We start from the raw sequence: 27,850 nt of genomic DNA on the forward strand, positions 1-27,850 counted from the left end.
CCTGGTGGGCCGCCAAGAGGCGTCCGTTGAGGGGGGGGCACTGTCACATCTCGTCGCCGTCCTGGGCGCGCCCCGCCCCTCCTGTCACCTCCTCCGCTGCTCCCGGGAGACGGCCCCTCCCATCATCACGCACCTGGGTCCCCACAGCTGATTGTCATTCCCTTGATTGTGCCTTCTGACTATATCTACCGATCGTGCCATTCAGGCGCCGTCGGAGTATTCTGAAAGCCACCCTGTTACTTCCGTGCCGTCAGATCAGCTGTCACCGATCTCCCTCAACCTCATCCTGCTGTCATTTTTTCATGCGTGCCTCAGTAAAGACTTTTGTATACGAGTATCTGTCTCGCCGTGTATTTTGGATCCACACTCCCCGCTTTCCTTTCGTCACTCGAGCCCAGCCCTCGAGCCTCAAGTGACGTGACAGTCTTAAACAAAAAAAACAGGTATTTCTGAAAACCAAAATCAACCGACAAATGTATCTTTTTTACCTGAACTCTACCCAGGGGTGGCAAAAGTGCCCAAACTGTACTTGGGTGGTGCTTATGTATAAAAAAAGGACTCTGGTGAAAGTAGAACGACCAAAATAAGCAGATGTTCTCCAACATTATCAGTTCGATCTTGTTGGAAGGAAACCATGATAATTTTCAATGCAAATGTTCAGCAAACATTTGCAACCTTGAATAAATCCTGAATATATACAGTATATATACAGTATATATATATATATATATATATATATATATATATATATATATATATATATATATATATATATATATATATATATATATATATATATATATATATATATATATATATATATAAAGAGAAATACATATTTTGGTACAGTAACAAAGTGTTTGTACTTCATTACTTACCACCGCTCTACCTACCAAGGTGCAGTATTGGCATGAATGTCCCCAGTGCCAACTGTCTGCAAAGTGCCTCTCCGGACAGGCTTGGCACTCTGTGGTTCTGTCAGCAGTGCAATGTTTCTTCACGGCCGTGCCAGGGGGACACTGGTCACACAGGAGGAGGTCAGAGGTCACCGGGTCGCGGTACTGGTACTTTGCCAGTTCAGCCTGCTGCTGGAAAGCCCAGGTGAGGGAAGCTGTGAAGAACTGCACCAAGGATAAACATGATGAAAATGTGTGACAGAGAAAGGCTATCTCGAGCACATCTCAGCCTTTTTTGGCTCAAGCAGGAAATATTTCTGAATGTTGGAGCAAGGGACTGCCCAAAGGCTTCCAGTAAAAGCGAGTTGACAAAAAGGTCAGAGCTGTAAAGTTGTAGCTGCTGGAGACTCGCTGGCCTTCAGCCAATTACTGTGCTTTAAAGAACCCAAGAAGAAAATCATTCATAGAGATGAATCCTTGCATACACGAGCTACATCACTGCTCCTGGTGGACTGAGTTACTGGCACTTTTAAAGTAACAATTAGTCATATTGTATTGCTGCCAAACAAGCTGTAATGGTTGTTGTGTGATTTCATTGTGCCTGTTAGTCTGCATTATTTTTCACTGCGCCTTTGGCATATTTTCATCATATGCTAAACGATTTATCAAATGGAGACTGTTTGAAGGAGACAAACTGACATATTAGCTTATTTTCCCAAATGATTGGGCCTCTGGAGTACTTGATAACCATCAAATGTGAAATCAAGTAACCAAGTAAATCTTTTGATCTATAAAAATATGTGTATGATTGCCACACCGTTACATACTTACTGAATGTCATGTATATATCCTCCACACATCAAGAGCCAGTTTCAAGCAACAGTGGTGGGTTAATACAATCATTTGCAGTCCACACAAAACAGACAAAACACTACGTAAAAAAACAAAACACACGCGACGTTGCAGTGATTTTTGTTGAATGTACACATTAGCCTTTTTTCACAGTATTAGCTTATAATTTTCGCAGTGGCGCGCCATGCATGTCACTCCTAGGCCTTCAGTAGTGTGACGTCTGAATCACTCCACAGCTACGTGTGGTGTGATTTACTACATGTCCACTACAGGATGTCATTGGCCAGGAAATAACTTGTGACTTGAAGAAACTTAAGAAATACTGTTGTTAAACTGTTCGAATTTGATGAACGTCTGGATTCACGATAACCACATAAAATTGCAATACCATTTGCTATTTTTTCTAGCTTCGGAGTTGTCCAACCTTTCTTAATGATGGCCATCCATTCTTGAAAAGTCCGTCTTAAAATTGGCGTTAACAGTATATCTGCAACGAAATCCATTTCTTCTCCTCCTTCAGCCATTGTGGATTGACAAAACCGCTATTAAATCAACACAAACACATATTTTCTTATGCAGCTCACTTCAGATACAGTGTGCGAGCTCTGGCCAGTATTTGCTTATAACTAGCGACTACTGATCCTGTGATTGGCTAGTGACTAGCCAATCATGTGACAAGCCAATCATAATTTGTCAAAACTCTGATGTTGCCAGCACCTTCGAGCAGGCCTTGGGTTGCCAACTCAAACTCTGATTCGCTAAAGCAACTGTTTAATCGCTGTTGGGGTAACACGCTACACGAACATCTTTTTGTATCATTTCGTTGTGGTTTGGACTTCCTGATACGTCATCCTGCCTTCCTTTACATGATGTCACATCCCATTACGTCACATCCTATTGCGTCGCACAGTGTCATATAAATGCTCTCCCAGTCCGTCTCTCTCTCTCTCTCTCTCCCTTCCTGCTTCCTCCTCGGCCGACCACCCACACTGTCTCAGCTGTCTTCAAGATTAAACTAACGTTCTGTCCAACACCTGGCTTCCTGCTGATTTAACCATCCTCTCCCATCAACACCCGTAGAAGCGATGAGCCAGGGTCAAACGATCACGATAAACCCATTATTATTGGTGCCGAGAAAACTCCGGGTCCTAGCTGATGACATCGTGAGGGGGGAGGGAGTGTGCCCCGTGTTTCTTCCAGTGGACGAAGCCCTCTTTTTCCTTCGAGTGTGTTCAAGTGGGCCGCCCCTCCCTTCTTGGTGTCCGTCGCTCAGGATTGTCTTCACGGGTGAGTGGCTCCGCTAGCACGCAGCTATGTTGGATAAATGGATTGATAAGAATTTTTCCGGCCAAAAGAATTCTAACTATGGTTAATCTGCGCATCGGTGAGCTTGAGGGCAGGTGAATGTGGTAAGGTAGACCAATTCTAGCCGAGCTCTGTGGGCGTATACCTAATACGTTTAACTCTATAATGCCTATTCGCGTTATGAGTCGGTTTCCGGACGCTGAGCAAACTGTGGATTAGTCGGTTGTCAGACTCGTATCACGCGTGAGGGCTGGAGAAAGATTGATTTTTTTTATCTTGAACCGGACGGTTACAGTGTTATTGTTTTTGTTTAATTGCAGCGGCAATAGATCGTGGATTTCTCGTAACATTAATGCATTCATCAATACTAGCGCATCATCAGCATTGCTAGCCGTGTGGGCAGGGAGGGGTCAGCTAAGAGGGTGGGGGGCATTTTGGAGGAGCCGTCTGTGTGTCCCTTTTGTGTGTTCCCTTGTGTGCTTCTGTGTGTGTGCGTGCATTGTGTGTGTGTGTGTGTGTGTGTGTGTATGTGCGCGCGTTGCTTGTGCGAAGACGTTGACACAGTGGGGTACCCTGGGTGTGAGCTTCGCTGAGACAAAGGAACATCGGGGACAGGGGGGGGTTGCCCAGAGAGAGCGGGCGGCCCAGCCCTCCTGCTCCTTCTCTGCCCTAAAGGGGTGGGGGAAGATTCACAGCCGCATTCTAGGATCGGCAAATTGATTCGTTCGTCGAATGGGTAAATAATCGGAAAGAAAAGGAATAAGGTGGTTGCGTTAACATTCACAAACGTATTGTGCAATAAACATTGTTCCTGCCGCATGTAATCTGCCGCCCAGTCTCTCATCTTTCACAGAACAAGAGACTGCCTTTTCATTTCAAGAGGACTCAATGGTGGGCGGGGGCACCCACATGACTATCCCGTCACATCGGAAAACCTGCCCAACTATGCAAGATTGACGTCCTCATGATTGACATAACACTGTTTTTCCCATAGCTCTTTGATGAATACCGTCCACTTGAAACAAAAAGTAAATTAAATAGGCAGGCAAATTAGACTGAATGAACAAATAAATAAGCCAACAAAGAAATGAATAAACAGAGGCCGAACTTGAGTGAATTTGAAGGCAAAAGTAAAGTATTTTTTGTTAGATTGGATAAATTTGGATAAAGACTTGGATAGATTTTCACTAAGAGAATTGACCACCTTGAAGTCAGGATTCCAATATTTTTGTCTGCGATCGGGACAAGTAATTTTGTGATCTGACTTCGGGCGACTGCAAAATGGAATTATATGTAATTGTGATGATGATTGCTAAATCATTATATAGGGATGTTTTCATTGTATAAAATGACAGGATTATTGACTGTCATGATCTGGTTGGCGCCCAACGGGTGGCGCTGTCAGCCCCGCCTGCACCTGCATAGGTGCCTGTCGTTTCCAATCAGTCACACTCAAAAGGACACCTGGCATGACCATTCAGTGTCGGGTAATTGTTAAATGTCATTGAATGCTGTTGAACACATTGTATGCTGTTGGATGCAATTGTATGCATTGTGTGCAGTGCATGTGTTTGTTTCATCTTGGCGGACTTTTAATCTTGGTTTTCTTTTGATACTTTGTATTTTTTCCATTCAGATGATTTTGATGTTTTACATTTTGTTCCTGCTGACTTTATTTTAATACAATTTCTCAAATACAACCTCCTGCTCCCTCCTGCCTGCTTTTTGGGATCCGCACCCGCCATCACCACCTCGCAAAACGTGGCATTGACGTTTAGATTTAGCTGTTGAGTTTTGTATATGGCTTGATTAAGCCATTTGAAAGAAGCCAGAGTTATTTATGATGCCTCTTATTAAGGTTTTTGTCAGCACAAAACTTCAAAGAGTGGTTTAACACCCACAGGCAATTCTGGGGCCCCCACCACATTCCACTGTGTTGACCTCTCGTAAATGACAGTTCAATTGGAAAGAGTAATGAAATAGTCAGGGAAATTAGGCTAAATGACAAGAACATTTATCTCAAATTGGATGGAATTGGCAATTAAGAATCAGAAAGCCTTTAGTAGTCCCACAATGGGGAAATTGGCAAGGTCAAAGTGACTAGATTCGCTGGTGATTACTTACTTAAAAGAGATACACCAGTTAATATCGTGGGACTTTTCATGAAAGAAAAGGTCATAGATTTATTTAAAAAATGATCGTGACATGATCATTGCACTCGTTTTGACCTGACAATTGTCTTCCCCCTGAAGTCAATGAACAGATGATTTTATTCATATATATGATATACATATTGAATTTGATGACGATATAAATTGGACAAGGTTGATTTGCAAAATATGATGACTATTTTTTTTCATTATGCTTTTTGTGCAGTTGATGTGGACCGCAACAATTCGCAAACAGAGCTAGGATGGTGGTTGAGAAATTATTCAATTTGCAGGACGAATTGATGAACTGTGAGGCGCACAAGCCAGTTGCATCCACCCATTCTGTTATTTTCTTGGCGCAGACGCTGCTGAATCACAGTTCTCGCATCCGAACTGCATTTTGATTCTTGATGTCTTTGGAAACAAAATTTAATCCCTGTTTCAATTGTCCAATAAGATCCGACACGAGAAGCCGCAACGGCTAGTGTAATGCACTGCATATCTGCACATCTAGAGTTTGGCACACCCAACTAATGATTTTGGATCGATGACAGGTTTTATTTTGCACATTTTTCCCGCTGAATTTTTCAGACACATTTTTTCGATTCACTTTCAGAGTGTTGTTGAAATGTTTCTCATCCAACCATCGAGCCAGCGACGAATTGTGAGAATTAGGCTTGATCGAATGAAAAATATTCAACGTTGGAGATGCAATGGCGGAAATCCAATGTTTATTAAGACAGCCGCAAATGCTAAATTAGCTTCTGGCTGCTTTTGCGTACAGATGACATTTGTCAGTTCAAAAGTAGTTTATAGTTACGACTAAAAAGGCAGGGTAACCTGTTGCGATTGATTTGATTACGAATTATTATTATTATAAATTGAATGCAGTGAACATTAAAGTAATTGACTGCAGTGCAGGGGAATTTCTCGCCGTTCAGGTTGGTAAGAGTGAAATTGGCAGATGAATTGAGTGGACACCGGTCTCAGTCAGAGATTCAGGCGGAATCAGATATTATATTGTATAGGGTTTCCACGCTAACCAGCTTCTTTCAGAATTGGGAGAAGGAGATTCTTCAGAAGGGAAGAACTCCTGGGGAACCCATGCCAGGGTGAGCGGAGATGAAACTGGTTTGCGCGGATGGATGTCCTATGCAGAAGCGAAACTGACTGTCAACTGGTGCCCTCCGACTGAATGACAAAAAGCGAGTATGATGACCATTTACGCAGATTGCCATTATGTTTGCTGACCATGTCAAGTTGTGCTAAAGAATTGTAGAAGGCTGTCCTCCACCCAAACAATGTGGCGACATGCAAATGTCTACCCCCAAAAAAATTTGCAGACATGATTTGCTTGGGTGTCAGCAGAGGACAGCAGGAGAAGCTGTGCTCTACGTACAAAATTTTCATGGTACATGCCACATGAATTGGTTCCCATGCAGGTGTTGAGAGACATGCCAAAATTGGCCTCCAAAATTTTGGAAGAGTAATTGACAAATGGTTTTATACAAATTGATGATCTGTGCAATGTCAAAGATGGATCGTGTTTTCCATGCAAACACGTTCCCAGTTGGCAAATTGAGAATTTTCATGTCTCAACAGGGGGGAGTGATGACAGCTCAGATCCCCATTACCAAAATTTTCACTTTTGCTAATGAGTAATGTTGGCTGCGATGTCATTCCCCAAGAAAGTTGTGCCCTCCAGAAATGCACACTCACTAACCACTAACATGTACTAACCAACTAACATCTAACAATGACTGACTACTTTTTCTATGAGAGAATGCATTGCAGACCCTAAACGATTAGACAGACTTTGATAGGGAAAGAAACACCAAGAAAGTGTGATGTGTAGAATGAAACCATCCTGTCGACATGTGACCTGGCATAAGTCTTCTTTTGTTCGCCACAGGACAGAGCTGCGGTCTGAAGAGAATGATGTGAGCCACACCAACGTGGGATGGAACAGTTGCGGAGCTGCTAGCCGTCTAAGCAGCCACAAGCTTCATCTGGATTCACGAGGACATCGTTCGTCAAGGAAATTCCTGATGCAAGTCACTGGAGCTGCGTCGACAGATCACACCTTTTCCCAGTCACCAGCTCATCCGTATAACACCCTGGGGCCTGCTTGCGACAAATGCTACAAACAATTTTGTTCTCGTCGTGGTCCTGGTGATCACCATCCAGGATGCCATGAATATTTGACTATTGTAGCGAATGACATGACTTAATTTGAGATTGTGATTGTCTTATTTTGTGATTTGCTTTTCTTTTTTTCTTTCTTATTTCTGTTCACCTCCACCGATGTTAGATATGTTCGTCAGGGGGGATATGTTGGGGTAATTCGCTATACGAACATCTTTAAACATCTTTTTGCATCATTTCGTTTTGGTTTGGACTTCCTGATACGTCATCCTGCCTTCCTTTAAATGATGTCACACCCCATTACGTCACATACTATTGTGTCGCACCCTGTCTGTCATATAAATGCTCTCCCAGTCCGTCTCTCTCTCTCTCTCTCCTTCCTGCTTCTTCCTCGGCCGACCTCCCACAATGTCTACGCTGTCTTCAAGATTAAACTAACTTTCTGTCCAACACCTGGCTTCCTGATGAATTAACCATCCTCTGCCATCAACACCCGTAGAAGCGATGAGCCAGGGACGAATGATCACGATAAACCCATTAATCGCCATTAATTTGTATGCTCCAGAGCCTGCAGAAAGGATTGTAAAGGTATCTAGGTAGGTTTCTGACCCTAGTAAAAATGATGGCTGAAATGTGATTGGTCAAATGCTTAAATACGAAAACATGTCTGGAAGCAGAACAACACGGGAAATGAAATAAAAGGAAGCTGAAAGAAAACTTGGAATTATTTAATAAGAATTCATGGACAAAATATAATTCACATTTGTCATGATCTGGTTGGCGACCAACGGGTGGCGCTGTCGGCCCCGCCTGCACCTGCACAGGTGCTGGTCGTCCCGATCAGTGGCGGACTGCCACGTTCGGATTGGCGACCAACGGGTAGCGACGTCAGCCCTGCCTGCAGCCTCGCAGGTGCTGGTCGTTTTAATCAGTGACACTTAAAAGGACTCACGGCACGACCATCCGGTGTCGGTTCATTGTTTGTTGCATGCATTGTGTATGCTGTGCATGTGTTTGTTTAACCTTGGCGAGCTTTTACTTTTGGTCTTCTTTTGATACTTTGTATTTTTTCTGTTCAGATGATTTTGATGTTTTACATTTTGTTCCTGCTGACCTTTATTTTAATACAATTTGTCAAACAACCTCCTGCTCCCTCCGGCCTGCTTTTTGGGATCCGCACCCGCCATCACCACTTCGCAAAACGTGACAACATTAGTCTGTGGTTCTGATATTTTTAGGCCAGCAGAGAAGGCCTTGCAGGCCCTGACATCCAACCACTAGATTTGCGGCATAGTGACGTTGTCAGGTGTGTACTTAATGTTTGTTGCTCAAACATACATAGTCCAAACGATCATAAAGAGCAGTCACCCTAGCAATTCCCCCAATTGGCGTCATAATGAAATTTGTACCAACAGTTGTTCCCACCCTGTAAGTGGTAGAATTTGGGAAGACCAATTTCTATGAGATCAAGTTGCTCTCCCAAATGGACAAATTTCACCAATTCTATGCTGACTGTTACATTACCAGCTGGAACTCGTCTTTCACCACGGAAATGAAAGAAAAAATGTTCCCGCCTCAGCCCTTTGAATCAGGGTGTAATGTCACTTGGGAAAGGGGAGGCGAAGTCAACCAGGCAATTTGCCGGCTTTGCACCCAGTATCTCAGGCACACCTCCAATTTGGCTGCTTTTGAAAGCTGAGGACATTGTAAATGTTCCAACACTACAAAAGCTGTCCACAAATGTGGTTTTCTTTTACTACATCTCAAGATTTTCACTTGCCATTTTGCTTTTCTGGCAAACATTTCAGTGTGGCGGCACAAATACAATGAATTTCACTGACAACGATTGACATTGCACATCTAAAGCAAGCCATTTTAAACTTTGCAAGATCAAGAAACTGTCAGAACCAGATTTGGACACAGGACATGGCTACAGAGCACAAAGTAAAAAGGGTCAACAACTGTCCAGAGAACGCCAAAAGGTAAGGCTGTGAAAATAAGGAAAGAACTGGTCAGATCTGTGGCAAGAACCAGGAGTGCTTGAACAAGAACAAAATAAACTGGCACAGGACCATGGCTATTTTACACAAGGGAACAGGCAACAGGTAGAAACAATCAGGATGAAGCTGACAATTAGATTTACACAGGAGGAAACGTAAAAGTCCATAAATTACAGAAGAGTACTTTTTCAAAACAAAGCAGCAGGTGACAGGCCAAAAAAACAACCTCATTGTGACACTAAAAGGGAACCATTTCTGTTACAATCTGATGTGAGCAATGAACTTATAGATATGTAAATTGAGAGGAACGGTGAAAGCACGTGACACCACAATGCGAGAGATGTCTCTGAAGGTATCCCCTGTCTTGAGAGTGTAAGTTAAAGAGCATGGCCACCGATGTGATTTTCCCAACGACGTTCACTTTACTTCACATTTACAAGGAACTTAAAGCATGCAAGAAATTCTCAACCTTTTTGGGTCCAGCAAATGTTTTCCAGGGCACCGTCTGGGGGCGGGATTGTCCATCTTTTTATTTCATAATTTAGAATTTTTCTTTGAACTGGACAGCAGTTTGAGTTGCATTTTTATGTATGAAGTTGGTTGATTGATCAATACACGGATTGATAATCTTAATGTCAATTAATCATGTCAGAAAATAACGTAGATAACATACAGTAGCTGTCTATACATGCAAAGGTTTCTATATTTTCAAAACAATGTCATAATGCGACGATAGGAACTATTTTATAAAAAATATATATATGATGTTCCAAGTATAATGTACTATTTTTACTGGAAAAAAAGTAATATGATGGATACATATATGCATGCTTATGTACTTTTAGTCCATTATTTCACAACATTCATCATACATTTTCGTAAGCCAAGCCACAGCTCATATACCCACGAAATTCTGGAGACTTTGCTCTTGAGATTTATTCATTGAAAACTGTCACTAAAACTAATATAATGATTAGAGGACTGTTTGAAAAAACTGGAGAATCCAAACGCAGGGAGAAGAAAGTCCAGACAGAAAATGGAAGGCAGACATCCCAAAGTCGGTGAATGTGAGACAGCAGTACTAACTAGGCAGTGTGGTGCACTTTATCCCAACTCGAGAATCACCCTGCTATAATCAGTGAGCCTATTTGTTCATTTTCTAATTGGATGTGAATCTTATTGAACAGCTCGTCGTAGACTTGGTAAGGAGCAGGAGACGGTTAGCGAGCAGCCATGCAGCCATGCAGACCGTGGAGGACACATGCAGACCAGATGACAGCCGACAGCTCGCTTCCTTTCGGTTGCAGCATTGGCTTTGCGGACTTTCCCCTTGGCTGAGATGCATCCTCATCGTTAAATGGGCCATTCTTGTCTTGTGTGGTCACATGTGACTACATGCTTTCTCCCACATTTGCTTCGAAATAAATCCAGCAAGCACCTTCCCTCACATGTCATGCAGGTGTAGGATAATGTATTGCATGTGCGCACAATCCATATGTGTATTTATTTGTTATGGCTGTGGTACTTTCTGTGGTTGCCTCTCCTGGCTGCTGTTTGTTAAAGTAATTGTCGGAGGTTACTCCTGGGCTTTCCCCATCCACCACCGCAATACAAAACACTCCGTCCTACTATTTTATCACCATGCACCGCTGACCTCCCTCTCTGCTGCATGTTTGTATTTCTTCTTAAGTCGCTTATCTCAAACAACACGCTTCCGACTACCTCAATAATAAATCTGGGTCAAATTTGACGGGTTGTTCTCTCTGCATCCCAGGTCCAAAGTGTGTTTTGGAGTATTAACTGTGGTATGGAATCAACAATGGGCCTAAAACATATTTTGGAATGAATTTGTTCAGAACTGTGTTTTGTCCTTTAAAAAATATATATAATTACTTTTTTCTATGTTGTACCTCGTTTTCTTTGTTTGGTTTGTGTCCTGGCTTTGTTTTTTTTTTTCTTTCCACATTTTCTTATGATATGGGTTTAGATCTAGGGTGTCAAACATACGGCCCTCGGGCCGGTACCGGCCCCCAAGGAGGTTAATCAGGCCCGCAGCATAATTTGAAAGTGGAAAAAAATGCATAAAAGACATGGAATTAATATTTTTAATTCGCTGCAATTCATGGATTATCCGATAAGGGGCACACTCTTTCCATCAGGGTAGAAGACAAGCCGCATCACTGAGACAGACTGAAAACAGCAGACGGTATCAATGCGCCATCTGCTGCTTGTTACGGCGTTGTTAATACCTTGGTCATTACCTCTCCGCTACACCCTCATTAGCCAAAATGTCATTATACAAACGGAGAAAAGTAGATAAGGAGTGTAGAATTTTCAAAGCAAAATGGACCACGTCCTATTTATTTACAGAGATGTACGGAAAACCTTTGTGCTATGTATGTTGGCAACAAGTTTCGGTATTGAAGGAATATAATATTCGACACCACTACGAGACTCTTCACAGCAAAAAATATGTCGGGTTGCAAGGACAACTGAGAAGAGAAAAGATTTACGAATTTCTGGCGGGTCTGAGAAAACAGCAGTCAACTTTCATCCGGAGCCGAGAAGTCAGTGAAGCAGCGGTAAAAGCCAGCTACCTAATTGCTAGCGAAATAGCATTAGCATCGAAGCTGTGTTCCGACGGTGACTTTGTTAAACGATGCACGATGAAGGCGGCTGAACTTGTATGTCCCGAGAAGCGACAAGCTTTTGCCAATATTAGCCTGCCGAGGAATACTATAGCAGAGAGGATGTCGGAACTATCGGCAGATTTAGACAGTCAATTGAAACAGAGAGTCAAGTCATTTATTGCATTGTCCGTGGCAATTGACGAGAGCACTGACATCACAGACGTGGCCCAACTGGCCATATTTATTCGAGGAGTTGATGAGACATTGACTGTTACTAAAGAGTTTCTTGAGTGTGTGCTAATGATGAACACCACAACAGCCGAGGACATTTTCGACTCTGTCGTTGCTGCATTGGACAGAGTTGGAGTGGACTGGTCCCGCGCTGTCAGCCTGGCTACAGACGGTGCGCCGTCCATGGACGGAAAGAAAGCAGGTGTCGCGACAAAGTTCAAAGACAAAATACAAGCCCTTAATGGAGGAGATCGTTTCTAGACATTTCACTGTAATTTGTACCAGGAGGCATTGTGTTGTAAGTCGCTGAAAATGGACCACGTCATGGAGGTGGTTGTTCGCACTGTAAATTTCATCCGGTACAGAGGTCTGAACCATCGTCCGTTTGACAAACGTCTCAGCGACAGCAACATTACCCACAGCCTGCCATATCACACTGAAGTGAGATGGTTAAGCCGAGGCGCTGTGCTGAGGCTTTTCTTTGATCTACGAGAGGAAATCGGACAGTTCATGGAGAAAAAAGGAAAACCGGTGTTGGAATTACAATCTCAGGAATGGCTACGGGACCTTACATTCTTGGTTGATATTACTGAACACTTGAACAATCAGAACAAAATGTTGCAAGGCAGCAAAAAAGTTGTCACACAGTTTGCTAACAACATACATGCATTTAAGTTGAAGCTGACTTTGTGGGAGATGCAACTGGCAAATGGCAACCCTGCTCATTTCCCCTGTCTGAGAGATGTGTGTGTGACCAGACCTGATGCGGACATGAAACGGTACAAAGACAAAATTGCAGGACTACTGCGGGAGTTTGAGAAACGTTTTCAGGTATTTGGTGAACTTGAGACAGAATTTTCATTTTTTCGCTCACCTTTCATAGTTAAAGCTTCTGATCGGCCGGTCGAAATTCAGCTAGAGATAATTGATTTGCAGTGTGATGCAGATTTGAAGGGCAAATTTGCCTCTGTAGGTCTGGACAGATTTTATCAGTATCTACTACCAGGCTACCCCAAATTAACAGCCCTGGCTGCTAAAATTTTGTGCATGTTTGGGACAACCTACCTTTGTGAACAAATTTTCTCAGTGATGAATATCAATAAAACAATGCGTTCAAGGCTCACAAACAAGCACTTAAAAGACATTCTGAAAGTGACAGCTAGTCAATCAGTGGGATCAGTTGCAATGCATATTTGTGAATGATAAAAGTAAATTGCACATTTGTCTAAGGAAATATGAGGTGTTTCATGAAATGTTTTGTAAAAGGATAGTTCATTAAATTTCAATATTTTCCTAATGTTCTTGGGCTTCTTTACACCAAAACAAAGGAAAGATGATATTTTGGTTATTTTTAGCAGAGTATGGTATAATTTTAATGGTCCGGCCCACTTGACAGCTCCCGAGGCCAGGGGTCGGAAACCTATGGCTCGCGAGCCATATATGGCTCTTTTGATGATTGCATATGGCTCGCCGATAAATATTACATATTATAATACATATTCGTTGTTCATTTCCCGTTGGGGCTGCAGTTGGCGGAAAGGGCAATTTTGATTGGATGACACTGACCTAGAATGGCCGAAAGCGCCATGTTGATCGGATGATAGTGGCCGTCATGTTGAAACAGGTAAACGCCCCTTTAAATGAGCCCAACTTGTGCATTTCAGCCTGAATGCACCGGAGCATTAGAGGAGAGAAAATGTTCTGATTCTAATTTGCAATGAAACAATACCATCGATGAAACAGTCGAATGTCAGTGACATTTTAACAAGCCCCATGTTAACGTTAGCATCGACATACTTCTGCGAGAAGTAGATTTTAGATAGCAAGTGTGGAAGCTTATGAGCCGTGTGCAGGCTAGCTAGCAGTAACTTCGCCTCTGGACCGGCAAATTGAATTTCATTCTGATCGTTTTCCTGGATTTTTACCAAACACGAGGAACGGAAAACCATCCATGTTAACGGTGAGTACTATCACAAAGTTATTTTAAATAATACATTCTGATATTTTGTTGAAAAGTGGCCGCGCGTGCGCGTGTGTGTGTGCGCGCGCACGCGAGCGTTTGTATATGCGCACGCGAGCGTTTGTATGTGCGCGCGCGCGTGTGTGTGGCTCTCGCTGAAAAACATTTTTAAATATTTTACTTTTATGGCTGTCTTAGTCAAAAAGGTTCCCGACCCCTGCCCTAGGCCGTATTTGGCCCACGATGCGAAATGAGTTTGACACCCATGGTTTAGATCAGGGGTGGGCAAACTTTTTGACTCGCGGGCCACAATGGGTTCTAAAATTTGACGGAGGGGCTGGGCCAGGAGCATTTGGAGGGAATGTTTGGGCCGGATATACTAAAGCATTAAAGGACAACCGACGTCTCTGGACAAGTTGTGTCCATAATTTGTCAAATCGCTTCAAATGACTTCTACTGAGTGTATTTTACAAAGATTTCACCGCATATAGCTATATTTTACCTTTTAAGACTCGCGCTGAATATTCCGGAAGACTTGTTTTTGAGTTGGTGACGAGTCCTCACGTCACGTCACTGAAGGAACGCCCCTGACCGAGAAAGGACACACTGTAGCAGTCCTTTATTTGGTCTGAAAACTTCGTGTTGATCCGTGTTGATGGCGAAATTAGAAGGAAAACACATAAATAACGCGATGGTGAATCCTTGTGTGTTGTGACAAAAATGTTGAGCCATTTCCACATGGAAGATTGTCGCCATCTTCTGCCTTTTTTGGGTGCGACATTCACCCCCCCCCTGATGCCTCAAAATGACACAGAATAAATTCTTTAATCGATTGCAAACATGTATGCTTTGCTCTTCAGAACTATTTCAATCATATTCATAACTGGATGAGTAACAAGAAGGCATCTTCTCTGAATCTGAAGCCATTGTTTTGATTCTTGAGCAAGGCAAGACGTCCTGGCGTGACGTCACGAACAAGGGGGCGGGACCTTCTGAAACTGGCCACTTCCGGTTTCGGATTTTTTTTTAAAGTCATTTTTATTGATGTTTTTCATTTGACAAAAATATCATACTGCATGTTTTGGGTATTTTAGGTGCTATAAAACATTTTTCTGATGTCAGTTAGGAAACAAAAAAGTGATGTCGGTTTTCCTTTAAATCTAGTGTGTGCAAACCTCATAGCACAGTAAGAACACTACAACCCAATTTGGATTGGATTTGCCTTTATTAGTCTCGCAGTGGAGAAATTTACATTTCACATCAGCAAAGGGATGAAAGGGATGTTTTTTGATTGATTTATTAACAGTCTTTCAAATGTGAAAAAAGCCCTTATAAGTTCATAAATTTGTCTCGAGGAATATACAAGATATGGCATTTACATACTATTTTGCAGATACTGGGAGGAGGAAATGTAAATAGATTAAAATAACATACGCATTGTGATTTATCAAGATTGCGTCTGTTTTTAATAAGTTTCAATCGAAAGTGGAAAGTTAAAGAAATCAACATTTATTGAAAAAAGGAATCACATTCAACATTCAATACATATTGTTACACAACGAAATACTCAAGCTCAATAATATCTACTTGTGTTAAACTCCGCAAAATCATGGACGCATTGTCCTGACCGCGCACTCGACAAACTCGCCACGGACGGCCTCGCTCGCCTTCATGCGCAAACAGTACACGTGTATCGTTGCCAAGCACACAAACATGGGCTACCTACAGTTGAAATTTGCATACTCGGCACAGCAGCCAATCAGAAGCTTGCTTCCTGCTTCGGACTTTCCCAAGAACGCTTTGGAAAGTCCGAAGCAAAGTCGTGCGTTTGCATATCATTTTCCAAAGTAGATGCACAGAACCTCAGCCCCAGAAGAAAGATTCAAAAGAAGCTAACAAAATTTGTGTCGCTATAAAAAGTACATTTACATTAAACCGTGACTGTAAATTGTACTTGAGAGTTATGAAAGGTGCTCAGTGGCCCGTAGGAGACAACGCAACGCAAACATCGTATTGTGAACAAAGACGGCAAAAAACAACTGCAATAAAACCTTCGGCCACAGATATTTTCCGTAAATTAAGCAATTTAGCGTTTTCGATTTCTCGTCTTTATTTATGGCCGGGCAGGCAACTTTTCAGAATTGTCTGACTTGTCACTAACATGTTCGACGGGCCGGATTAAAAAGCCGAACGGGCCGTATGTGGCCCGCGGGCCGTAGTTTGCCCATGTCTGGTTTAGATGGAAGAGTTAATACTGGTAGTAAACGAAGATTCAAAGGAATTCAGGATGTTCTCAAACAAAACGGAATGCATTCAAAAAGAAACATAAAAGCAAACACTTGGACACTTGGAATGAAAGCTACTGAGTTAACAAAAGTTGAAAAATACACAAAGTGTCACATTTCAGTTTGCGACCATCGGGTGGCATCGTTTTAATCTGTGGCAGTTAAAAGGACTCAGGGCACGACCATTCAGTGTCGGGTTATTGTTTGTTTCACCCTGTCAGGTTTGTTTCATCTTGTCATGGTTTATTCATGGGTGTTTACTACTTTGGACCTTTTTGTTCTGATGACTGTTGTTTGAGATTTTGTTCCTGGCGACTTTATTTAATACAATTTATCAAACATACCCTGCTCCTCCTTCATGCATTTTTGGGGTCCACCAACATCACCACCACCTTGCAAATCCTGACACAAAGTATCCATCCATACATTTTCCGTACTGCTTTATCCTCATGAGAGTCGCTGGGGTGCTGGGGCCTGTCCTAACCATCTTCGGGAACACCCTCAATTGGTTGCCAGCCAATCGCAGGGCTCACCGAGAGACAAACAATCACTCACTCTCACATTCACACCTAGGGACAATTTGGAGTGTTCAATCAGCCTGCCATGCATGTTTTTGGAATGTGGGAGAAAACCGGAGAACACAGAGAAAACCCATGCGGGCCCGGGGAGAACATGCAAACTCCATTCAGGAAGGCTCGACCAGGTCCTGAACTCACGACCACTGTACTGTGAAGCCGGCGTGCTAACCACTCGACTACTGGGCCGCTCTGACACAAAGTCACACACCAAAATTGGGAAAGGACGCTCCACAACTGGGAACAAGGCCAGACAGAAACTTAAGCAAACAAACACCGCATACCAAACAGCCAAATACAAGCAAAGTACAAGACAATGAGGAATACCTGAACATGACATGAGGGAAGTCACTGTCGGTCACAAGGGACTGGGCTAAACACGAGAAAAGATACACAAAAAAAAACAGCAACAAAACAAGACAGACATGGAAAAGGCGACACAGGGAGATCAATCATCTGGAGCCTATCACAGCTGTCTTTGGGCAGTAGGTGGAGTTCACCCCGAACTGGTTGCCAGGAAATCGCAGGGCACACTCACACTCACACTCACACTCACACTCACACTCACACTCACACTCACACCCACACTCACACTCACACTCACACTCACACTCACACCTAAACCGGATTTGGAGTGTTCCATGCTCCTGCCACGAATGTTTTTGGCATGTGGGAGAAAAACCGAGAACCCAGAGAAAACGCGCGCAGGGACGGGGAAGACATGCAATTTACTGAATGTAGTGTCAACATGCAAAAACACACTATACCTTGCGTATTTTCTGGTGTATAAGGCGCACAGGAGTATAAGGAGCACCCTGAATGAAGGTGCATTTTCATAGTTTTTCCACATATAAGGCACACCGGACTATAAAGCGCACCTTCAATGAATGATTTTTTTTATATATAAATAAAGTATAATATATAAATACATGATATCAAATATTTCCAAATACATTATAAAGTACACCACATTATAAGGCGCTAGAGTAGGCTGGGATTATGCACTACGTACTTATTCTACAGGGGGAAATGGAGACATTTCCAATAATAATCAATATTACCACAATCTCTTTGACAAGACACAAATAATAATTAAAAATGTACCATTATTAACTTGCTTACACGTTGTAAACCAACAGTCGATAAACTGCAATGACAGTGAACAGACTATCGTTCACTCTCACGATTTCTCTTGCACATCGGAACACAACACGGAACCGGAAGTGATCCTTGACAAAATATTCCAAATAAAGTAAATATATTGAGGAAGATTTTAAGGAAAAACATAAATATGAAAGTTCACCCAGAAACGATCAACACCTTTACAAAATAACAAGCACAAATAAATTATATTTAGTTGTCATGGCTACAAATGACTCTATTGGCACCGGTTACATCAGGTGAGTTATACCCTCTGTGAATATATATTTTAAAATACAACAATGTATTCTACTACACATTTACAAAATAGCTCACTGAATATTTTGGGATATTTGACACACTGCAATGCAGGCAGCGTGGGTTCAGCTCTGCCCTAAAGATGTCATCCTATAATTGTCGGGTGTGTTGTTCCCTTTCTTAGTATGTCGTTGTTCGACTGGCTACCATGTCTGCTTCAAAGTCCAGAGGTGTAGGGTTCGATCCCGGCACTGATCTTACTGTGGTTCTTGGGGTTTCTCCAGGGGCTTACTCTGAATTACTCCCACATTTCAAAAAACATGCATGGCAGGCTGATTGAACACTCCCAAGTGTTGTTCCTCAGCATAAGTGTCCCTAGTTGTGATTGTGAGTGCGGTTAGCTGGCAACCAGTGCAGGGTGTACCCCGCCTATTGCTCAAAAAACTCTGGGATAGGCACCAGCACAGCCGCAATGCTTTTGAGGACAAAGCGGATCAAAAAATGAATGGATGGATGGATATACACAATACTGTGCAAAAATGCTAAAACCCTCCAAAAAATAACTGCCCTTCATTGCACTGTGTTCTTAATTAAATGGCCATACCTTATGTTGTCTGTTGCACTAAAGGGAAATAAAAAAAGTATTACAAAAACACAGTGAAGTCAGTGTTTTTTCCTGACAAAACACATCAATCCTGGAGGACATTTGATGGAAGGATTTGACCCAGAATTATTGTGTGAGCCATACTATGACTGCGTGTTTTGTTTGTAGCATGGGTGGCCCCCAGCAGGATTCATATTCATAATTTTCATGGTCATAAATTAAGAAGGCTATTAAGCCGTGAGACCGCAGGCAGCCAATTTAAAGTGTATAGACAAGCACTGAAAAAATGTGACCCCATTTGAGGTAAGCGGGTTTCAGTTGCAGCCGTCACATCAAGAAGTCACGCTCAGGTCACTGGCATGTACTCACAAGCACATTTGGAAATGGTCACGGTCGCATTGATTTTGTCAGCCATCTCACGGTGCTCTTTGGACTGAGTCCAATGGCAGTGACAGAAAACAGTTACACACAATGCAAAGGCACAGAGATGGAAGGAAGGCACATTATCTTCTGGGAAATGTTACGATGAAATCGCTATGATGGAAGCTGAGTAATCCATTTCGGGACAGATTTTTAAAACATCGAATTTTTCACTGGATCAGTAAGAAACATATGATGACAGCCAATTGGACTGGTCACTAAATTCAAACGTTTGATGATGAAACATGCAGAACTGCGTAAGGCCACTTGGGAGCAGCAGAGGAGGTACATAATGTGAACAACAGTTTTGAGACCCTTGGTCGTTAGTCGTTTAAGTGACATTTGCACAATGTACCCAGCTTCCTAAAATTCAGCAACACTCAGTGGTGGGCCGTCAGAGCCAGCAAGGCCTTCTCTGCTGGCCTAACATAATCAGACATCATTATCACAATTATAATAAAAGTCAATTTCATTAAAAATGTATTTTTTTTCTAAATATATATATATATATATATATATATATATATATATATATATATATATATATATATATATAATTATTCTACATACTGTTTTCTAGATGTTATATTACAGTAAAGTCTCGTTATATCGATATTCAAGGGAGTCCGAAAAAATATCGATATAACCGGGACTATCGATATATCCGACCCTGTTTGCATGTAATTTTCTCCGTGCGTGCATAGAAATAGTATCGATATAACCGGGACTATCGATATATCGATATCGATATAACGAGACTTTACTGTATATCCATTTGGTTATGCTCCTTTCAGTGTTGTAGTTTTAGGTCAGAGTTTTTAATCCAATCAGAATTCAGCTAGCTTGTGTCGCCAGGCTGTATGAAATCTGACCGACAGTGAGGGCGTCTGTGCGCTGTACATGAACGGGCACATGTAGTTGATATATAGTTGCGATAGCCAATCGGATCACGAGTTGGCACAGTAAGGCCAGCTAGAGGGCCTCGCGTTGAACATGACATGTACACGTCCTGTGATTGGATACTAACTTTACCTCAGCCCTCAGCGGAGGCAGCACTATGTAAATCAACCAAGCTACAACAGATCAGACCCGGAAACTTTAGCAGAAAAACCAAGTATATCTACTCGCTTTTTTAACCCACAATGGCTGAAGGAGAGGACAACTCACTGTTGCATGTAGGTAAGCCTATTCTCAAGAACAAATGAAAAAGATTTGTTTACTTTTATTTTCAACAAATAGTTCGTTTTGTGAACGTCTTGTTGTTTTTCTTATATTAAACTGACATTTTGTAATTTAGCGTAAAATCTTGTTAAAGATTGCATATTCTTGGTGGACTTAATAAAACTTTGTGGACAAATGATTTTAAATTTCCTTTTATTTTTAAGTGTTTGCAGTATCACGTACAGTGACAAGTTGTAATTGCTGATGCAGATTTATTGATGTGTAATTGCTCTGGAAAATAGCCTGTGTTGTAGACGATTAAGGTGATGCCACGCCCAGAACTGCCTGCGTGTGCTTTTGTAAATGATATCTCCAGCCGTTGTGTCATAAATTATGGTATTACAAGGGATATTTGTTCAAGTCGGACTAAGTAGGACTTCACTGAAGGCCTAGGTGTGAAATGCACGGACCGCCACTGGCAACACTAACACAGTAAGAAAAGACATTGCTCATTAAATTCTGATACTATCGTGTACCGTACAACCTTAAAGCCAGGACAATGGAATTAAATGCAGTCAATTATTTTTTTCACAAATCAATATTATTGGTCTCTTTTCATAAAAATGATTAACCATGATTAAGTATTATAAATGATCTGTGGCAATTTTCTTACATCAACAAGTACAGTAAAGTCTCGTTATATCGATATCGGTTATATCGATAGTACCGCTTATTACGATACTATTTTCATTTCCCTTGCACATTTCTAGTCTTTTTATGTATAATTAGTACCGTTTAGTACGATACCCGGTTATTACGATAATCCGGTTATTACGGTGCTCCTTTTCATCCCCCGCCGGCCATTTTTGTTGTTTATATCGATATATCGGTCACGCCATTGGTCGACTTGGTCACGTGGGCCGCCATTGGTCGCGCTATTGGTCGACTTGGCCGTGTGACTTTGTCACGTGACACGCCATCGGTCGCGCCATTGGTCGACTTGGTCACCTGTCTTGATTACGTGAGCAGCTCTCCCGAGCAGACGCCATTTTCAGACGGCAGCTCGTGTGTATCAGACGGCTGCTCGTGTGTCTTCAACGATGGCGAAACGAAAGAATTGTGATCTCGGAACGAAGCACAGGGCAATCATGGCAGTTGAGGAGAATCCAATTCGGAGCAAATCCTCTATTGCCAAGGAATTTGACGTGCCACAAAATACTTTATCAACATGGTTGAAGAGTAAGGATAAAATAAAGACGGCATACGAAGCGCTGAACTTTGGACCTGGCTCAAAGAGGATGAGAAAGGCGGCACACCCTGATGTTGAGGGCGCGGTGGATACCGGGATGAGGCAAGCGAGGAACCAGAACGTCCCGGTATCAGGAGCGATGCTGCAGACCAAGGCTGAAGCGCTTGCATAACAATTGGGCCATGATGACTTTAAATGCTCCAAAGGCTGGTTCAATCGCGACAAGGAACGAAAGGTACAGCAAGTCCTGAAGAATGAATGAATGACTCTGTGTCTTTGTGTTGTCGTACATGTTTGTTTTTCCCAAGACGGCGGCCCGTGAACATGTGGCTCCCCTCTCCTGGCAAATTTGCGTTTTCATGTTTCATGTTTACTGTACTGTATTACTGTATGTTTGTTAAAGTCATTATAAGTGCCTTGCATGCTGGGTCCGAGAGGACATTACATAATGTCATCTGTGCTGTATGTAATGCATATTAGCATTACAGTACTGTATTTGACAATAAAGATGACTTTGTTTTTTTGACTTTGGAAGGATCTGAAGCTACGCAAGATCACTGGAGAGGCCAAGAAAGTGGATCAAAACCAAGTTGACGACTGGCACAATGGCAGACTGCAAGAGCTGCTGAGGGATTACCACCCGGACAACATATACAACGCTGACGAAACTGGTTTGTTTTACAAGCTGCAGCCAGAGAAATCCTATGTCTACAAGGATGAGGATTGCCGCGGGGGTAAACGTTCAAAAGAAAGACTTACAATCATGCCGTGCGCTAACATGAAAACACCGAAAACACCATCAAGAACTGCTTCCGTCACTGCAAATTTGAAAATCCAGGGTGCAGTGAGGAAACATCTGCAGCTAACGAAGAGGATGACGACAACATTCCTCTTGCAGTGTTGGCTGAAAAGCTAAAAGTCGCCGACATTGCATCGTATGTCGCAGTCGACAAAGACATTGCGACATTCCCAAGCTCATCAGATGCGGATATCGCAGCAGAGGTCAAAGCCAAGTATGCCACAGGAGATTCCCGTGATGATGATGATGCTGATGACGATGAAGAAGACAAAAGCGTTGCAAGCGTTGCGGACACGCGATCTTTCTTTGAATCCGTAGAAAATGCATCCGGTTTTTTAGAAACGTTAAACAAGATGGAAGTGTTCATATTAAAATATAAAAATGGGAAGCAGAAGAAGATTGATGACTTTTTTAAATAGCTTACATACATACTAATTGCAGTGTTATGTACATGTACTGTTACATGAATGCAAGCGTTTTTTGCAACAATGTTTGTTGTTTTGTCTGCTGAAGCGTCATGATTTTGAAAATGACTGTACATTCCATACTGTGCATTAAAGAGCAACCAACATCACTTTTTGTGTTTCTTGACTGACATCAGAAAAAGGATTTATAGCATCTACAATACCCAAAACACGCAGTGTAATAAAACACCAAATCCAAACAATGGCTTCAGATTCGGAGAATATGCTTTCTTGTTAAAACATCCATTCATGGATATGATTCAAATACAGAAGAGAAAGAGTAAAGCATACATGTTTGCAATCGATTAAAGATTTACTGTATACTGTATCATATGGAGCCTGGGGGCCCTCTACTGGCGGCTTCAGGATACAACACGGTTCTCAGTCAAAAAGCTGTTGTAACGTCACAGCTGCGCGCCGGCATTCTATTCAGGCACTCTCGAACGTCACGTAAGTTATGTAAACGTTGCAGTTTTGGTTTTTCATCCATATACAGTATTTAATTGTGTTGCATCCAGATATCTTTATTGTTTGCAACAATCACTGTTTTTCATATGATTGTACATGCTGGCGTTCGTGGCTTCGTGTGAATAGAACTTGACGATTTAGCATTGGTTGGTTGCATTTTTGAAAGGAAATAGTCATTAAAAAGTGTAAAGACGTTTTTATTTTATGCACAACTTTATTTTTCACTTCACTACTGTACAAAAAACATGTTAGATACGCAATCCATGAACCCAATGATGAAATTACATGCCATAACAAAGATGCCGCATTTACGCACCCCCCCCCCCCCACAGGATCGGATATATCGATAGTCCCGGTTATATCGATATTTTTTCGGATTCCCTTGAGTATCGATATAACAAGACTTTACTGTATTTTGTGGGGTGGGGCGTGGTTTCTGAAAAGGGGTGCTTTGGGGACAAGGATTCTGACCGTTATTGCTCTGTATATTGGTTTCAGTGCCACATGTCACAGAATAGCTATCATTGGTCAGTCCTAATGCTTCAAGGACAACTGGCTTGCTCTGCAGTGAGACCACATTGCTGTCCCTCTGCATATCGCTATTAAAGTGTTCAAAAGCTTTTAGTATATGAAATAAATTTATACAGTTTAGCTGGTGTTTATAATGTACAGTCACTGTACATTATAAACACTGTACTACAGTGTTTATTTTATTTTTATCAAAACTGTGTGCATTGGGTGAGGCACACAGTTCTCCTGCCTCATGACAGGGGCGCTGGTGATTAGAGATTCTCCTTGCGACTCCTCGGCTGAAGAATAATAGAATTCGTGACAGCAAGCTAGAGTAAACAGTTAGCAAGTTAAGTGCAACCATCCAGTCATTTTTTCGTGTTGCTTGGCCTTATTTTCAGAATGGTGGATTACATATCTAAATTGAAAGAATTTTCTAAACTGGACTTTCAATCGAAGCAGGAGATAATAATTAAAGGAAGACCAACTCTGGACTGTATAGCTCCCAAACGGTGAGGGATGAATGTCAATCTCCTGGACAGCTTCTCAGCTTTTTGGCCAAGAAGGATCTCATTGAAATTATTCCTGAAGCGACAAAGTTGCTCCAGCTCGTGCTCACTGTTCCAGCTACTACAGCATCAGGTGCACAGCTATGATAGGTCCCTACTCTCAGGTTGGGGGGAGCAGAGGACTACTCCCTGTGGCCCCACTGATTGTTCCTACATTCCTGACTAACGACTGGCCCATTTGCCCCACTCCCACCGGTATCACCTCATCAGCATTACGAATGCTGCCTAACCTGTTTTGCCTAAGCAGGCTATTGTATGAACGATCCAAATTGAACCTCTCCCCACCAGACAGAAAGAACATAGATGGTTTGAAAGGGGGGGTAAAAGAAGTGATTCTTATAAAACAACAAAATCCTTCATTAAACCGGTCTGGTGGGGTGAGGTTTTGTACAGATGACGGCTGAAGAAACCTTCTCATCGATACAGCATCATTACAGCGGTCATTCTCAGCACAAGAGACTGAAAACATACAGTCGGAGCAGGACTGATCAAGGACGACTTTCTTCACTGGCAGTGATCTCCATTGAGACAGAGAGACTTGGACTTCATTTATAAGTAAAGGTAACACAATAATAACGTTTTTTTAAATCTTTTTTTTCTATGCTACAGTTTGAATACAGTATATAAAGAATGCTGACATGACATTTTAAACAAAACGCGTTAACTGCTGCCACTCAAATGATGAATAAGCTACTCTGTGGAGTTCATATGTTTATAAATCTGACTGTGATGACGTCAGTGCCTCACCAGCTATGAACCTCACCGCACGTCACTGCTATCAGCCTGACAATGGGTAGAAAGTTGCTTCCAGTGGGGAAAGAGAACAATCGTCGTAATAGTGGAGCAAACCTATCGGACAAACATTCAGCTGCTGGAAAGAGCAGCTAACCGGAGTTAGCGATGGATAACCACTGTCATTCATACGTAAGTTCGTAAGTGTTTATCTTGAAAGTTTAAACAACGTTTTGCATGCACAACCAGTAAACAATCTGCATTGATGTTGACATCTTGTAGCTTATTATTTGTTAGTCATGTCTGTATATTCCACACATCACCCAATTGATGCTATATTGCTTATTCACGGAGCTTCATATATGCTTCATATGTCGTGTTCTTCACTAGTTTCGTCGCTTACAGCTCAAATTGATACGGAAGGACTTCTTTAATTGATCGCAAACATTTATGCTTTCCTCTTCAGAACTGTTTGAATCATATTCATGAATGGATGAGTAACGAGAAAGGGTCTTTTTCCGAATCTGAACTCTCTGAAGCCATTGTTTTGATTCTGGAGCAAGGCAGTTTGTGAAGGAGTTTCCTGACGTGACGTCACGAACTGGGTGTGGGACTTTCTGAATCTCTCCAGTTTTGAGCTCATTAGTGGCAGTTTTGGGCAACTTCAAGTCATTTTTATTGGTGTTTTGCGTTTGAATAAAAATATCAGCCTGCATGTTTTAGGTATTTTAAATGCTCTAAAACGTTTTTCTGATGTCAGTTCGGAAACAAAAAAATGGTGTCCTTGTCCTTTAAGTACGATATGCAATACTCAACAATGACAGCTATTTTGGGCAACTATAGTTCTAGTGTCTGCACATGCAACAAAACTAATATTTGTCCAATAATAACATGAAGGAGGTCAAACGAATGAATAATAAAATAAAGGAAGTCAAACACACTCTTTGACTAACCAACAGGTAAAAAACTGTACATTTTGGAACATAAAGCAAAAATCTGGCACAGTCAAAGTAGAACAGAAAAGGATGTGACTCAAATTGTAAGAAGCACAATTCAATTACAGAGTCAACAATGTCTTATATCTGATGCTTACTGAACAAACCGAGATTGCTCAAACTTTGCAGAGTTACGTCCATCTTTATCAAACCTGTCCAATTTGCTCAGGTTTTGAAGAGTGGATATCCTGGATGATCCCTTGTTGGGTGTGTGTATTGTGCGTTCATCAGCAATTAAAAGAGTTACTGAACTTTCCAACCTCCTGGTTTTCTTTGAAGACACCATGTGATGACGTCATTCACGGTCCATTGCTGGAAAACCAAATTACACGGCAGCTAAATCCCACTGACATTCATAATTACACTGTCAGTAAGATAAATGTACTACGAAGAACTTGGCCAGATGAGAGGAAAGGATGGATGAAGGTACTGAAGTGAAGAGGGAAATCAAAGGATGAAATGGGGGAGGTTATTTGATTTAAATTGAATTATGGTCAGAAAACAACACGCACAGCAAAAGGAGAATGTTCTACGATGTTAGCTTTTCTGTCAGTATCTATACTGAGTGCTTCACTTAATGACAAACCTCCATTCACAATTAAGCTTTTGTTTGGGAAAAGCATCAAAGAGAAGAATCAATAAAACATTCCTCATAACAAAATGGATGATATTCTTCTGCTTGCTATGAAACGTCAAACAGCAACAAACAGCATTGACTAAATGAGATTCTTAAAAAATACAGAAAACATGTCTATTCATGACACACCATACTTGCCGCAGCGTGTTTTGTAGCTCATTGACGTGTTCCATCAATGAAAATCTACTCCCATAACACTACAGTGAGACCTCAACTTACAAACTTTTCGTCTTACAAACGTCTAATTTCTGAAAATTAAATCTTATAATAAGCACTATTTTCATAATACACACCCACCACAGCTGGCGGAGTGATCTTCGGCGGAAGCACACGACCAAACAGCACCAGAGGTTAAGTTACCAACAGTCCTTATGGAAGGTGACTCTCCTTCCATACGCCATCAACGACCATCAAAAAGGTAAAGAAAACTTTATTCTGCAGCACAGTTTACTTCTTTAATTACAGTCCTCATGTAATGTGCCTCTCTTTCCAAACAGCAATTCCCTTTGACCTTCGACCTCCAACGCCATTCCATCAAGCCATCAATGACCATCACAAATGTAAATAAAGTGACTTTATGATACAATGCAGTGTATTTCTTTCATTGCAATACAATAGCACATTTATTATACATAGAATAAGGTATGTTGTGTGTAGTTTTAAGGCTTATTTAGTTGAAAAGTATATTTTATGGAAACCCGGGAACGGATTATTCCCATTTTAATGGTTTCCTATGGGAATTTTTTTTTTAGATACACACTTTTCGCCTTACACACTCTGTCTGGGAACCAATTAAGTTCGTAAGTTGAGGTCTC

At 41.8% G+C, this 27,850-nt stretch overlaps 1 protein-coding gene across 1 annotated transcript in view; it reads right to left on the reverse strand.

Moving 5' to 3' along the window:
• The window catches only part of LOC148896579 (tumor necrosis factor receptor superfamily member 11B-like), a 51,325-nt gene that overhangs the window by 17,419 nt on the left and 6,056 nt on the right, over positions 1–27,850 (reverse strand). The window contains exon 2 of the mRNA XM_088999164.1: positions 894–1,121. Within this exon, the coding sequence (XP_088855290.1) occupies positions 894–1,121 (228 nt within the window). The remainder of the gene's footprint in view (positions 1–893; positions 1,122–27,850) is intronic.

Source organism: Hippocampus bargibanti, linkage group LG06 (assembly GCF_051943395.1).
Source record: "Hippocampus bargibanti isolate YZ-2025 linkage group LG06, ASM5194339v1, whole genome shotgun sequence".
Taxonomy (NCBI): domain Eukaryota; kingdom Metazoa; phylum Chordata; class Actinopteri; order Syngnathiformes; family Syngnathidae; genus Hippocampus; species Hippocampus bargibanti.